We start from the raw sequence: 13249 nt of genomic DNA, 5'->3' as shown, positions 1-13249 counted from the left end.
TTAAAACACACTGGTGTTATCGATGTGTACACTTGTAGACATCACCCCAGTACAACTCCGTCCGTGTATACTTATCTCAGTGTAGTCTTCCGTTTAGTGGGTTTTCACTAGCAAAGGAAATTCATGCCCTGATATCTATGCTTCAATTTGCGGAATCCAGGGTCCATTCCCCCAAAGTGCTTATCCAGATAGAAAATTTGGAAATCGGACTGTCTGCGGTGAGGCGGATGCTGCCGTTTGAGTTGCTTTATGCGATGTGGCGGACTCGTGGCATTATTGAAATGTCCTGAGATAAGAAATGAAGGTTCGGGGAACTTCAAAGTAATTGACAGAATGAAAGACTTCCCTTGTGCAGGTGAATGTTTCCTCGGCTGTCTTTTTTTTAGGAATTCTGCCACATCAGGAAAGTGAATTCCTCTTGAAAGAAAAGAAATTCCTACCCCTCCTGTAACTTTACGGTAGAGTTTTTTTAAAAAAAACCTGTGCCTGGATAGTCATTCAATTTCAAATTTCACCATGTCCTTCCTCACAACCATTTTTGTCGAAATATGTACTAGTTAACTAATAAAAGTGAACATAGCTTTGTTACTTAACACAGCTCGTAACCCACTTGCAGCATGTTCCGAAAGAGCTGATTTGCACAATCGCCTGAAATATTCTGATAATTATTTCTATTGCACATCACTTGGCAATGTTAAATGTTACTGTTAAAGCAGAACGCCGGGAAAACTATTATTGGCTGCAAAAAAGTGGATATAAGTTGAGTAAATTTAAGTGATTCATTTCGATCTGTGAAAAAACTGCTGAGTTTTTTTCTATGTTAATTAATGCCTTTCGCTGTTGCATCCAACCAACTTTTGAACATTATAACTGTCGTTTTCCCACTCGAATGGATTTAGACAAGGATATTTGAGGAATAAAAATGGTTTGACAACACTTCCTAATTATTAAAACAGATTTAATTTTCAAATGTTTAATGTTTTATTCCAAATGTATGCTAAGTGAGTCAATTTTCACAAACACCAAAAGTCTATATCCTGAATGATTTTAGTACTTTGTCTTCACCATTTGCAATCTCTCCCTTGTAGAGCTCATAGATTATATTTCTTTTTTTTAGCTCCCTGGCCAAAATTATAAAATGCTTAGTGGTCTTCCTTTGAAACTATTGAAATGATGTGAATGGAGATGACATCTTTTGCCAAACTTTTTTTTTCCACTTCAGGTCTTTAGCCATGAATCCCATTCAAATACCAGAGGTGTACATTATCGGAGCCCAGCCTTTGTGTAGCCAGTTGGCTGGGCTTTCGCAAGGCCAGAAGAAGCTTTGCCAGTTGTACCGGGATCACATGCAATATATTGGAGAGGGTGCCAAAACTGGCATCAAGGAATGCCAACATCAATTCAGACATCGACGGTGGAACTGCAGCACTGTTGATAACACTTCTGTCTTCGGCAGGGTCATGCAGATAGGTACATTTCCCCAAAAGAATCATGTTGCGTTAGAAATTGTAGTTTGTGCATGCCTGTGTGTGTATTTACGTAATTATATTTTCACTTCTTTCATTGCACTACAAGAAATATACAAATTTACTCATCTTATATGTGTGTTTGTTCGCACAGCTCCTGTTGCAGACTTCCTTGCTATTTTCCTGCTTGAATTTCCTGAAGCCCTTCTGTTCTTATTGAATAGCTCGCCTTTTATTTTTTCCTTTTAATGCATCTGATGCATCTGTATCAGCAATGACTAATATTTTTTCACTTTTCCACAAAGTCCTGTATGAGAAAAAAATCTTAATGACAACAACTGCAGAACAGGTAAAAACAGGTACAAGTAATGGCCACTCATACTTAAAGGAAAACAAATTAGGTAATTTCATATATTCCACTCAGTGACAGACTTGACCAAACATAAATTGCAGTTACTTTGTGCTACCACTCTAAGACCAATATGTGCAAAGTAGCCAGCAAGACCCATGTTACATTGTTGGTTTCCAAATAACACTTCCAAAATCGGGAGAAATCTTTGTATGTGCATGTGCAGAGTTCAGCTCCTTGATGGTAGAAGTATTAACGTCTACAGAGTCAGGATTGATATGCCAATTTTACTCATAGTTGGTTACTGGTTAAAGGCATATATTAGCTAAAACAAATAGAGATTTACACTTCATTATTTAATTTAGTTTTTTAAAACTCATCCATTCACTATAATTGACTTCATCAAACATGTGGATTCTACATGTCTTTCACAACTTGATGGGGACATATCACATCTCTTGGAGCAGCACAGTTGCATTAGATAAAGAATGTGGTTTGATGACAGTTAAGGCTTCATCTGGTTTTGGGTTGGCCTTTGGCAGATCACACCAGGAAAAGAGCCATGCTCAAACTGCCAGGGTTTTAGACTATTTATGTTTGAAATTGGATGTTTTGAATCCTTCATGCAAACATATGCATTTATTTACTCTTAATGTTTGCTAACTTGATTCTATAATTCAATTCAATATTATCCCTAAATCAACATCACTAAAAGCAGATTATCTGGTCATTATCACATTGCTATTTGTTGGACTTTGTTGTGAGCAAATTGGCTGCTGCATTTCCTATATTAATACTGTGACAACACTTCAAAAAGAGTAACTCATTGACTATAAATTGCTTTGGGATGTCCCGAGGTCACGAAAGGCATTAAATAAATGCATGTCTTTCTTTTATAAGCTATGAGAAGCTTGAATTCTAGTCTCAAAGAAGTGTCATGGAACCAAGTTGTATGTTCAAGGCAACTTTCATCCTAATTAACCTCAGCATAATCAAGCCTATGAAAAATTATAGTTTAGCTGCACCTTTAGTCATGGGCGGGGATTGTGTTCTTTACACCTTCAGTTGTAGTTCATGTATCCAGTTTTGGCCAGTGTCCAGTGACACCATAGATTTAGTTTTTTTGATGTATTGGGAACTGCAATAACTTCAATTCCTGTTACTATAAATTGGAGACCAGTTAAAAGCCATAATCTGATGATAAATCTGAACAAATATTGCCCATTTCTCATGCGCACGAGCTGATATAATGACTCAGAATCATTTTATATCTGTTTCTGTATAATTTATGATGTTACTGTTTTATTACTTTCCTCTTTCACTTTAGCCTTAGCTATTGCATGGCACCACTGGCAAAGTGCCTCGGGGCTAATTACTTTGTAGGTTTGGCTAACTGAAAAGCAAAGGAACCAGTTTGTTTTCAAGCTGCATGCATCCACGTGGAATCCTTTGTGATCTCTTTGCATTTCTTCTGCATCTGATACTTATGTGGCTTCTTGTAGCACTTCTATAACCACCAGTCAAGCTCCGTGTCCATACCTAAGCAATATTTTATTCAATTTTACTTCTTAAAATGACAAGTGAAAAGTTAATCTAGATTTTTATTATTCCCAAATGGCAAGTAATCTTTACAAACTTCTTTTATCAAATAATGGCACTAAACCCTGTACCAATCTTAACTGGAGTTACTTGTGTGTATTTTTCTCTTATTGAATGTTTATTGAATTTTGAATTTTGGTATAGTTGAATAGGCAGCAGGAGTTTCTGCTAGTTTGCACTGTTTTTCCAGTGCAATTTGTTTGAAATTGGCTGGAAGATTGAGGAATTTCAAGCTCAAATTATGTCTAGTGCAAGTCAAGTTTTTGTAATGTTCTGCACTAGATTTAGAAACACCCTACTGGGAGGCGGCCCTAACTCACAAAATTGGCCACGCCCCAGATCAAATTAATCACCATTGTGGATTTCTGCTAATTGCTCCTCTTTGAAGACTTACGAAGAGGCTTTCAAAATTAAGGCACCTTTTAAAAGTTTATTTATGTTAACTTAATAAGAAACTGACTACTGTCCCACCAACCTAACTCGTAACTGGTTCTGTGTAGATTTTTAAAGTCTTTTAAAATTGGGTTACTCATAGGTAATGGACTAAGCACTCTGATTAAAAATGGTCACTTTTTGTAATGTGTCCATTTTCAGCTGCATTAATAAAACTGCACTAGGTTACTACTCTTAAATACATAAGCAATATTTATTGATGCAAAGAAATTTTTAAAAAATGTTCTAAAACATTCCCTAATTGGGCTGATTGTACATATGGTGATATGCAAATAAGTTTGAGTGGGAACTTGAGCAAAAAAGTCTTAAAAGTGGTACAGTTTTGAGCGCAATTTGCATCTGAATCTCAAATTATACTTGAAGCGGTAAGTCTTGGTTAAGTTGACTGACAATGACATGGCTCTATCCTACAAAAGCAATGCTTGTTACTTTTTCAAAGGATTTTCAGAACAAGATTGCAAATAGCTCTGTTAGATTCTATTTTCCATTATTTCTGGTCTTAATTCCCCAAGAAGATCTAGGTTAGAGCGTTACTTGATAATACTCTAGCAATAATGTACACGTTCTTAAATGTATTCCAGAGCCCTACTGCAATTTATTTGAGAGAATGAGGCATGTAGTGTTACTTTAGCAGGGTAGCATCTTCTCCCTCCTTTGGTTATCATGTGATGTGTACAATTATTTCATCTTTCCAACTACTGAGAGCCTTCTGGGTCTTGCATAAATAGCCATGATTATATGTAGGAACTAGGTTATCAAACTGATTTTGAATGTGTGTTTTTAAAACACAGAATGTTTGATTTACTCTTCTGCATTGATACCATTTATGTTTTCCATTAGGAAGCCGAGAGACTGCTTTCACCTATGGGATCTCTGCTGCTGGAGTGGTGCATGCTATCAGCCGGGCTTGTCGTGAAGGGGAGCTGGCCACATGTGGCTGTAGTCGTGCTGCACGGCCCAAGGATTTACCACGTGACTGGCTATGGGGTGGCTGTGGAGATAATGTAGAGTATGGCTACCGGTTTGCAAAGGAGTTTGTGGATGCCAGGGAGAGGGAGAAGATCTATCAGAAAGGAACATATGATAGCGCCAGGACATTCATGAATCTGCATAACAATGAGGCTGGAAGAAGGGTAAATTGATCTTTCATACTTTTGAGTTTATTTATGATATAAAGACCTAACGTGCATCTACTGTAATAGATTGAAGAGATATCCATTAATTTAATTTTTTCCTATCCTTTGATAGTTCATTTTTAAAATTAGCTGCGAATAATTGTTTTTTTCACAAATACTTGTGACCAATTTTAGAATGTCCTAAAGTATCAGTTCCACTCAGTGGGTAGCCTCTAAGTCAAGAAATTGAGAGGTTGAAGCCCCACTCTATAGAGTTGAGACCTCAGTGTGGTATGGAGGGAATACTATATTGTCAGAAGTTTGGCCCTTCAGGTGAGATGTTAAACATAGTCTGCTTGTTAATTGTAGACATTTTGGTGGTGCAGGAGATCTAATGTCATTAATCAAAAAGCAGGGATTTCTCCATTTCTTTTGCTGAAAACTTCCCCAGGAGCATCATCCGAAATGGTTGATTTGGCTATTCATCACATTGTCAGATTGTGACATCTTGCTCTGTGCAAATTTGTTGCCACGTTTGCTCCATAATAGTAACTGCATCTTAATATTAGGTAGAGGTTTCTCCTTTTAAGTTGAGGAATGTATGTAAAGTGGGAGAAAAATAACAAACGTTGTTAATTAAAAATGTTACATATATGCTTTATGTCCATAATGTGGCAAATTCTTTTAATAAACCATGCATCATTGGCTTTCTATTGTTGTATTATCTATATTGGTTTATGAAGCAGCAGAATTTGTGTAAATATATTCCCTAATTGCTCTTAAGAAGGTGGCAGTGACCCACCTTCTTGAATACAACTGAATGACTTGATTGGTCATTTCAGATTGACTCATTTAAGAGTCAACCAATTTGTTGGGCCTGGAGTCACATATAAGACCAACCAGGTAAGGACGGCAGATTTCTTTCCCTACAAGATGTAAGTGAACTAGATGTGTTTTTACAACAATTTGGATGTTCCATGCTCATGCTCATCATATTAGTTTTTTACTCTGGGTTTATTCAATTGAATTTAAATTCCCCAGCTGCCATGTTAGGATTTGAATGCATGTCTCGGGATCATTAGTCCTCTAGATTACTAGTTCATTAGCATTCACTTTGCTTCTCGGTCAAATGTAGAGTAAGACTCCATCTACACTGCCCCTACTCTACCCTGCATCCTTGAATTTTCTTTTGTGTTGGGACCAGAGTCTTTTATGAAAGTAAAAGGATTTGCGGAAATTTTTTGGTTTTCAACATCCTAATTTTCAGGCTGCCCTTTTGTTTAATTGAATGTTTTTGCCTATTTGAGAATGCAAGTCATATGCTAAATTGGAAATATTTAATTTCCCTGCCTGAGTTGCTGGCAGTTTGAGATTAAATAATGCCAATTTCAATATTCGGTGAGAGATTTATATAATTTCACTAAGTATATTATTTTATCTACATTCTTTTATTCAGAATTCCAATTCAGCTATTCATATAATGGTTCTTGTACAACATAGGGTTGGAATAAGGGGAGAAACTGTTCAGCAGCATAAATTGTAAAACAAATCTGCGCATCTAGCAGTATTCTATGTATTCCAAGACCATAGAAACTAATAATAGTCCTGTATGTTGCAGATTTCCAATTACCAAAAGAGTATTAAAGAGTAGTAAATTGTAATAATGCAACATAGCTTCTTTATTGACTTGAGCTACCTGCTCTGATTGCATTTAAACGTGGACAAACTTGAATTGATTTTGGCAGGAGCAGAACTTGCTCAAATTTAAACATATGGAACATTACAATTATTTTTACATTTTCCTGTCATCCATTCCAAATAGTTTATAGTTTGTCTCCATGGGTACTAATGCATATAGCTTGCAATCTAAAAACGAAGGCTGAAACTGACAATGACAGGCATAATCCTTGGTGGTGAGTTATGGGCCAATGCTAACAAAGTAAACTCAAGGCTTACTTGAGTGAGTTGTCATAATAGTAGTTTTTTAAACTGTATTCGTAGACATCATTTTTTTTCTGTACTTGTACCCATTCAAACTTTAATTATACTGGCGATTGGAAAGTTGTCATTGGGACAAAAGGTTAGAGCTTCTTATTTCTATGTCCATTTGTGTCACTGTACCACATCTCAAATTCCTAGGTCTCAAATTTCTTATTGGTTGAATGATGCAATGCTGAACATATTAATATATTTAAAATTAAAATAAGTGTAAAGGGTCAATTGTACAAAATTGTGGATATCAATAGGGAGCCTTGACTATCAGGAACATATATTGGGAAGCTACAGATACAAGCTCAACTATTTCCTGTCCATTCTGGATGGAAATCATGGACAACATACATAAGGTTTCCTAATATGTGCTCCTGCAGGAGTTCCTGGACTAATGATCTAAAGAATATGAGTTCAAATTCCAACATGACAGTCTGAGAATTTGAATTATGCATTTTTAAAATCTGGAAATAAAAAAAAGATATCAGTAAAATCAGTTAAGATTCCCACAAAGCTGTCAGAATGTTGTAAATATGCAGCTGATTCACCAATATCCTTTAAGGAAGAAAACCTACCATCTTTACCCTTTTTGGGCCTTGATTTCAGTCCCTCACCAATGTGTTTGACTCTTTACTATCCTCTCACGTGGTCTAGCAAGCCACTCAGTTGTAGCAAACCACTACAAAGAATACTTTTTCACCACACTGATGCAGAGGTTAAAGAAAGCAGCCCACCACCCACCCTCTCAGGATATGTGAGGAAGGGCAATAGATGTCTGTCAGTGATGCTCACATCCTGAAACTGTTGAAGATTCCTGCTTGAAGTAAACATCAGTAAGATTAATCCCCATGTGCAAAATATGTAGATCTGTTTAGAAACTAACATTAAATGGCAAAGCGCTTGTCTATTAAATAACAATTGACACAAATGTTTACTAGTGCCTTGACACTTTCAATATTTTTATGATTTAGGCTTTCAGACTAAATGATTTCCAGTATCTCTTTCAAGGCAGCCATTGCTTTCTGGTGTATTCAGCAAAACAATAGGTTATTATTGCTAAAGTTGATATTTTGTTTTAAACACTTTGAGGGTGAAATTGCACTGTATGATAGCATATTAATATTAAAGTTTATGTGAAATTTCTTTGTCCAATACTTTAATGGAGATGCTAAGCCAGTTGAAAGCTGTTTTTCCAGCCAATGAACAGCTTAGATTGTGTATATTACATTAGTTGCATTGTAGATACAATCAAATCAATCTTGCCATGAAATGGCATTAAAACCAAGAGGTGTTTGTTACTGGCAGATAAACTTGTTGGCAGCCCTAGTCATTTGATGGCATGTAAATAAGTAAACTCTGCTGTGGCGTTGTAAGAGTTAAGATTTAATATTGCTTGAGAGGACTAAAATGGTTTGAGTTTTGTTTTCATGGTTTAGGTTATCTGAACCTCTTGATTGGATTATGGTCTTAACTTCTTTGAGTTCCATTTATTCTCTATTCAGTACAGGCTTTGTGTGCAGCAAAGTTGAATCAATGTTGTAACTTTATATATGGTACAGGAGAGATCTCATCCATACTGGATGGAGCAGGTTCTAATAGTAGCTTTTATACAATGCATGTGAATCAAACATCATAAGATACGTGTTTTTAATCTCAAGTATGTGAAATATAGAGAGATTTCAATGCACCTGAAATAACCTGACTTGAACTACTTTTCCATGAGCTATAGGATATAGTGAAGAGCTTTTTGCATACTCTTCCGATCAATGAATATACAACAGCAAATATGGCAATTCCTTTCTCGTTGCTGTATGAGCACCCTGGTGTGACTGTAAGGGAGATAGAATCCCTGATTATTGAAACATGGCCAACTCACAAAAGAATCTCAAAGTTCTATAGGTATCCCTTAAATAAAATGGAAACCCTCAAAAGAAACATAGTTGTATTCCCAAACACCTCGAAGTAATGAAGAAAACCTGAATAACTTACTTTTTATGTGATCACCACTTCAGGCATAAATGATAAATTCAAATTCATGCCCAGTATCTTGCTCCTTCAAAAATGCAGAATGTGTGTAATGTTGAGTGCTGCTCTCGAAGCATTTATTGCTTTAAAAATAATTCCAAGCTGGCTAATATATATGCATAAAATATAAATTAATATTTTATCTCTAGCCCCCTCTCCAATTGTCTCCTTTCCTAAAGGCAGTGGGTGAAATTTTCCCAGATTTGCACTAAATGTGGTTTCCATGGCAGGCGGGCTCTCATTTGCCTTCCCACCATCGCCCCACCACTGCATCACGCCAGATGCCATATTTAAAGTCTAGCTGCAAGCACACATCTCAGTACTTCCAGACCACCACTGCTGCATGGAAGACATGGCCCTGAAACTGAAAAAGACTGCAGCCCCTTCAGCAACATGTCCCTCGAGCATCTTTTGGATGCCTTGGAGGCCCGCTGGGATGTTCTCTACCTCCGTTCTGGCCGCAGGATGGGCAGCAACAGCACTAACCCAGGTTTGAGAGGTGGTGGCAGAGGTGGTCAGTGGCAATGCCCTTCAAAAGAGGACAGCCACCCAGTGCCACAAGAGGATGAATGATCTCTGTTCCAGCAGGGTAAATCACTCTTCTCATCACTCTCAACTCACACACTCACAAATCTATCACATATCCATAGAGTCCTCACTCACTGTTGGTTCAAGGGACATCACCATTCACTCTCTCCCACTCACTGTCATTGTCCTTATCCTATCCATATGACCATTCACCACCTACACATGCCAGGCATACTTATCATCTGGAAAAACTCAGCAGGTCTGACAGCATCAGCAGAGAAGAAAAGAGTTGATGTTTTGAGTCCTCATGACCCTTCAATAGAACTGAGTGAGTATTAGGAGAGGGGTGAAATATAAGCTGGTTTAAGGTGGGGGGTGGAGTGGGGGGGGCTGGTGCTTGGGGGGAGAGAAGTTGGGGGGGCCGCTGTGGCTGTAGGGACAAGCAAGCAGTGATAGGAGCAGATAATCAAATGATGTCACAGACAGAAGAACAAAGAGGTGTTGAAGGTGGTGATATTATCTAAACTGATGTGCTAATTAAGAACAGATGGCAGGACACTCAAGTTACAGCTCTAGTAGGGGCGGGGTGGAAAGACTAGCAGGGCATAAAAGATATAGATTTAGCAACAATGCAGTCTGCTCTACATTGGAGAGACCAAACGTAAACTGGGCGACCGCTTTGCAGAACACCTGCGGTCTGTCCGCAAGAAAGACCCAAACCTCCCTGTCGTTTGCCATTTTAACACTCCACCCTGCTCTCTTGCCCACCTGTCTATCCTTGGCTTGCTGCATTGTTCCAGTGAAGTCCAACGCAAACTGGAGGAACAGCACCTCATCTTTCGACTAGGCACTTTACAGCCTTCTGGACTGAATATTGAATTCAACAACTTTAGATCTTGAACTCCCTCCTCCATCCCCACCCCCTTTCCGTTTCTTCCCCCTTCCTTTTGTTTTTTCCAATAATTTATATAGATTTTTCTTTTCCCACCTATTTCCATTATTTTTAAATCTATATCTTTTCTGCCCTGCTAGTCTTTCCACCCCACCCCCACTAGAGCTGTACCTTGAGTGTCCTGCCATCCATTCTTAATTAGCACATTCGTTTAGATAATATCACCACCTTCAACACCTCTTTGTTCTGTGACATCTTTTGATTATCTGCTCCTATCACTGCTTGCTTGTCCCTACAACCACAACCCCCCAACCTCTCTCCCCCCCCACCTTAAACCAGCTTATATTTCACCCCTCTCCTAATACTCACTCAGTTCTGTTGAAGGGTTATGAGGACTTGAAACGTCAACTCTTTTCTTCTCCGCCGATGCTGCCAGACCTGCTGAGTTTTTCCAGGTAATTCTGTTTTTGTTTTGGATTTCCAGCATCCGCAGTTTTTTGTTTTTATACTTATCATCTGGCCTGACAGGTGTCCTGCTTACACTTTCTCCATCTCTATTCATGCAGGCCAAGCTGGCATACAACAACAGGGAGAGGTCGCAGACTGGTGGAGGAATGCCCAAAATCAGGGTCCTCACGGACTTTGAAAACAGAGCCATCCAGCTGGCCAGTGAGGATCTGGGCCAGTCCTGTGCTAGTGATGAGGCCGACAGTGCTCTGTCAAGTGAGGATTCAGCAAGGCAAGATCCATCATACACCATGCTGTGAGCGATGTGTCCTGTTTCACTGGCCACTGCCACGCACTAATTATCTCCCCGTGCTTTCAAAGGCACATCTGCTAAACAGCCGACAGAGTCCATGACCCAGGGCCTCCAATCATGCCCTAGAGTAGCCTCTGGAGAGGAATCTGGAAGCACCCTCCTTGAAGTCCCATCACAGCGCTCACCCACACTCTCCACCAGCACAGAGACACACACCTCAGTGGGACCTAGCTTTAGAGTAGCCTCAGGGTCACAACCTGATGAGCACATCACACTGTCTGATCCACTGCTGGCGGCAGCAGGGACTTTCCAGGTGTCCGGCACTCTGACTGCTAGAGGCTAGAAATTTGCTGAATCCGAGTCAGATGACGAACCTCTGAACTCGGTCATGTCACAGTTGCTGGAGCTGCAAAGGCAAGCTCGGGAACATCAGGAAGGGATGTGCGCTGCACTCCTCAGATTGCAAGGCACGATGGAGGAGCCTGTCTGCATTCAGGCTTACGTGATAGCGTCGGCATGCCAATGCACCAAGACCAACACTGGTAGGATGGCGGCCGCCATGGAGACCTTGATCCAGGACATCGCTCCTGTACTGCTGCATAGGCTGAATTCCATCTCTGATGCCATAGTTGGCCTCCAAGAGTGTGTACTCGAGAGTGGTGCTGGGCAGCTCGATCTCACTCCAGCTACCCTTGCTCTTTGAGAAGTCAGCCTGGGGCCCCTGGGCACCCATAGGGAGGAGGATCAGCAGGTGCACACTCCAGGCAAATCCATCCAGGTGTCCGGCCCATCTGACTCCCCTTTTCCTGTAACCTCAGCAGCTCCAGCTCCACAGGCGAGGAGGGTGCCACTGCCACATAACAGCACCCTAAAAGCAGGCCGGGGCCCTCCTGGTCTCGGCCCTCCGGAGGACGCTTGCCAAGGTCATCACAGACAGGGCGTTGCAGTCAGCAGGCTGCCTCCACCTCTGCTGTGGATGTCCGGGGAGCAGCAAGATGTAGCGGCAGGGTTGGGAAAGTTAAGGAGAATTAGTTTACGGCCTGGGCGTGGGTGTTAGTCACGTGTACGTACTGTTTACTATTGTAAGTAAACTTCCAATTATGTCCCCCTGACTACTGCTCCTTGCTCTGATGAGCAGTGTTCTTGTCACTCAGATGTGAAATCTTTCTGCACAAGATAAAGGTAGGTGTCTCAGTCCAGGGCCTCATGTCCATCATTGTCACTTCCAAGGAGCTCCTCACCCTCATCCTCTTCGGCTTCCTCCTCATCGGAGGAGACCACCAGCTCCTCCATCTCCTCCTCAGCCAGCTCGTCTCCCCATTGCAGTGCCAGGCTATAAAGGGCGCAGCACACGATGATGATGAGTGACACCCTTTGTGGACAATATTGCAGGGCTCCAGCAGACTGTTCCAGGCACCTCATTTTCAGCATCCCAATGGTCTGCTCCACCAAGTTGTGAGCGTCATTTTAGCGCCGCCCTGCTGCAGTCTGAGGCCACCTCACGGGTGTCATCAGCCATGGCCTTTGCCCCCGAGGAGCCATTGCTGCAGCTTCTGTGGACCCTGGAAGACTCCAGGGATCTGTGACTGACTAAGGATATAGGCACCGTGCACACTCCCTGTTTCTGGTGGTCTCACACCAGCTGCACATACAGCGAATTCCCTTTCAGTTGATCTCATCTGCTGTGTGTTGCGACGGAGATCTGAGTGCCACATGAGTGCAGTCGATTGCACCCCACACCTGTGGGAAACCCAGGATCTGGGCAACTCCAATCGCTCCTGCAGCCTGGCTGTCCTGGTCCTGGGCGAAACACACAAAGCTGTGTGCCCTCGTAAAGTTGACATCTGTGACCTTGTGGATGCATTTGTGGATGGAGGCTTGTGATATCCCACAGAGAACACCTGTGGAGTCCTGAATGGAGCCACTGGTAGAAATTGAGTGCCGCAGTTGCTTTCACGACCCCTGGCAATGGATGCCCTCCATGTCCCTGTGTCGCCAAATCCTGCAGCAGCTGGCAGATGTGACAGACCAGTCCCCTAGACATGTGCAGTCTTCGGCGACACTGGTTCTCTG

The 13249-nt window shown here is 40.9% G+C and overlaps 1 protein-coding gene across 2 annotated transcripts in view; it reads left to right on the top strand.

Annotated features, from left to right (window-relative positions):
- The window catches only part of wnt5a (wingless-type MMTV integration site family, member 5a), a 41004-nt gene that overhangs the window by 10955 nt on the left and 16800 nt on the right, over positions 1 to 13249 (top strand). For both annotated transcript variants that reach the window (XM_041191891.1, XM_041191890.1), the window contains exons 3-4: positions 1223 to 1470; positions 4708 to 5000. In XM_041191891.1, the coding sequence (XP_041047825.1) occupies positions 1223 to 1470; positions 4708 to 5000 (541 nt within the window). The remainder of the gene's footprint in view (positions 1 to 1222; positions 1471 to 4707; positions 5001 to 13249) is intronic.

Source organism: Carcharodon carcharias, chromosome 7, assembly GCF_017639515.1.
Source record: "Carcharodon carcharias isolate sCarCar2 chromosome 7, sCarCar2.pri, whole genome shotgun sequence".
Lineage (NCBI taxonomy): Eukaryota > Metazoa > Chordata > Chondrichthyes > Lamniformes > Lamnidae > Carcharodon > Carcharodon carcharias.
This window is presented reverse-complemented; position numbering and strand designations above follow the sequence as displayed.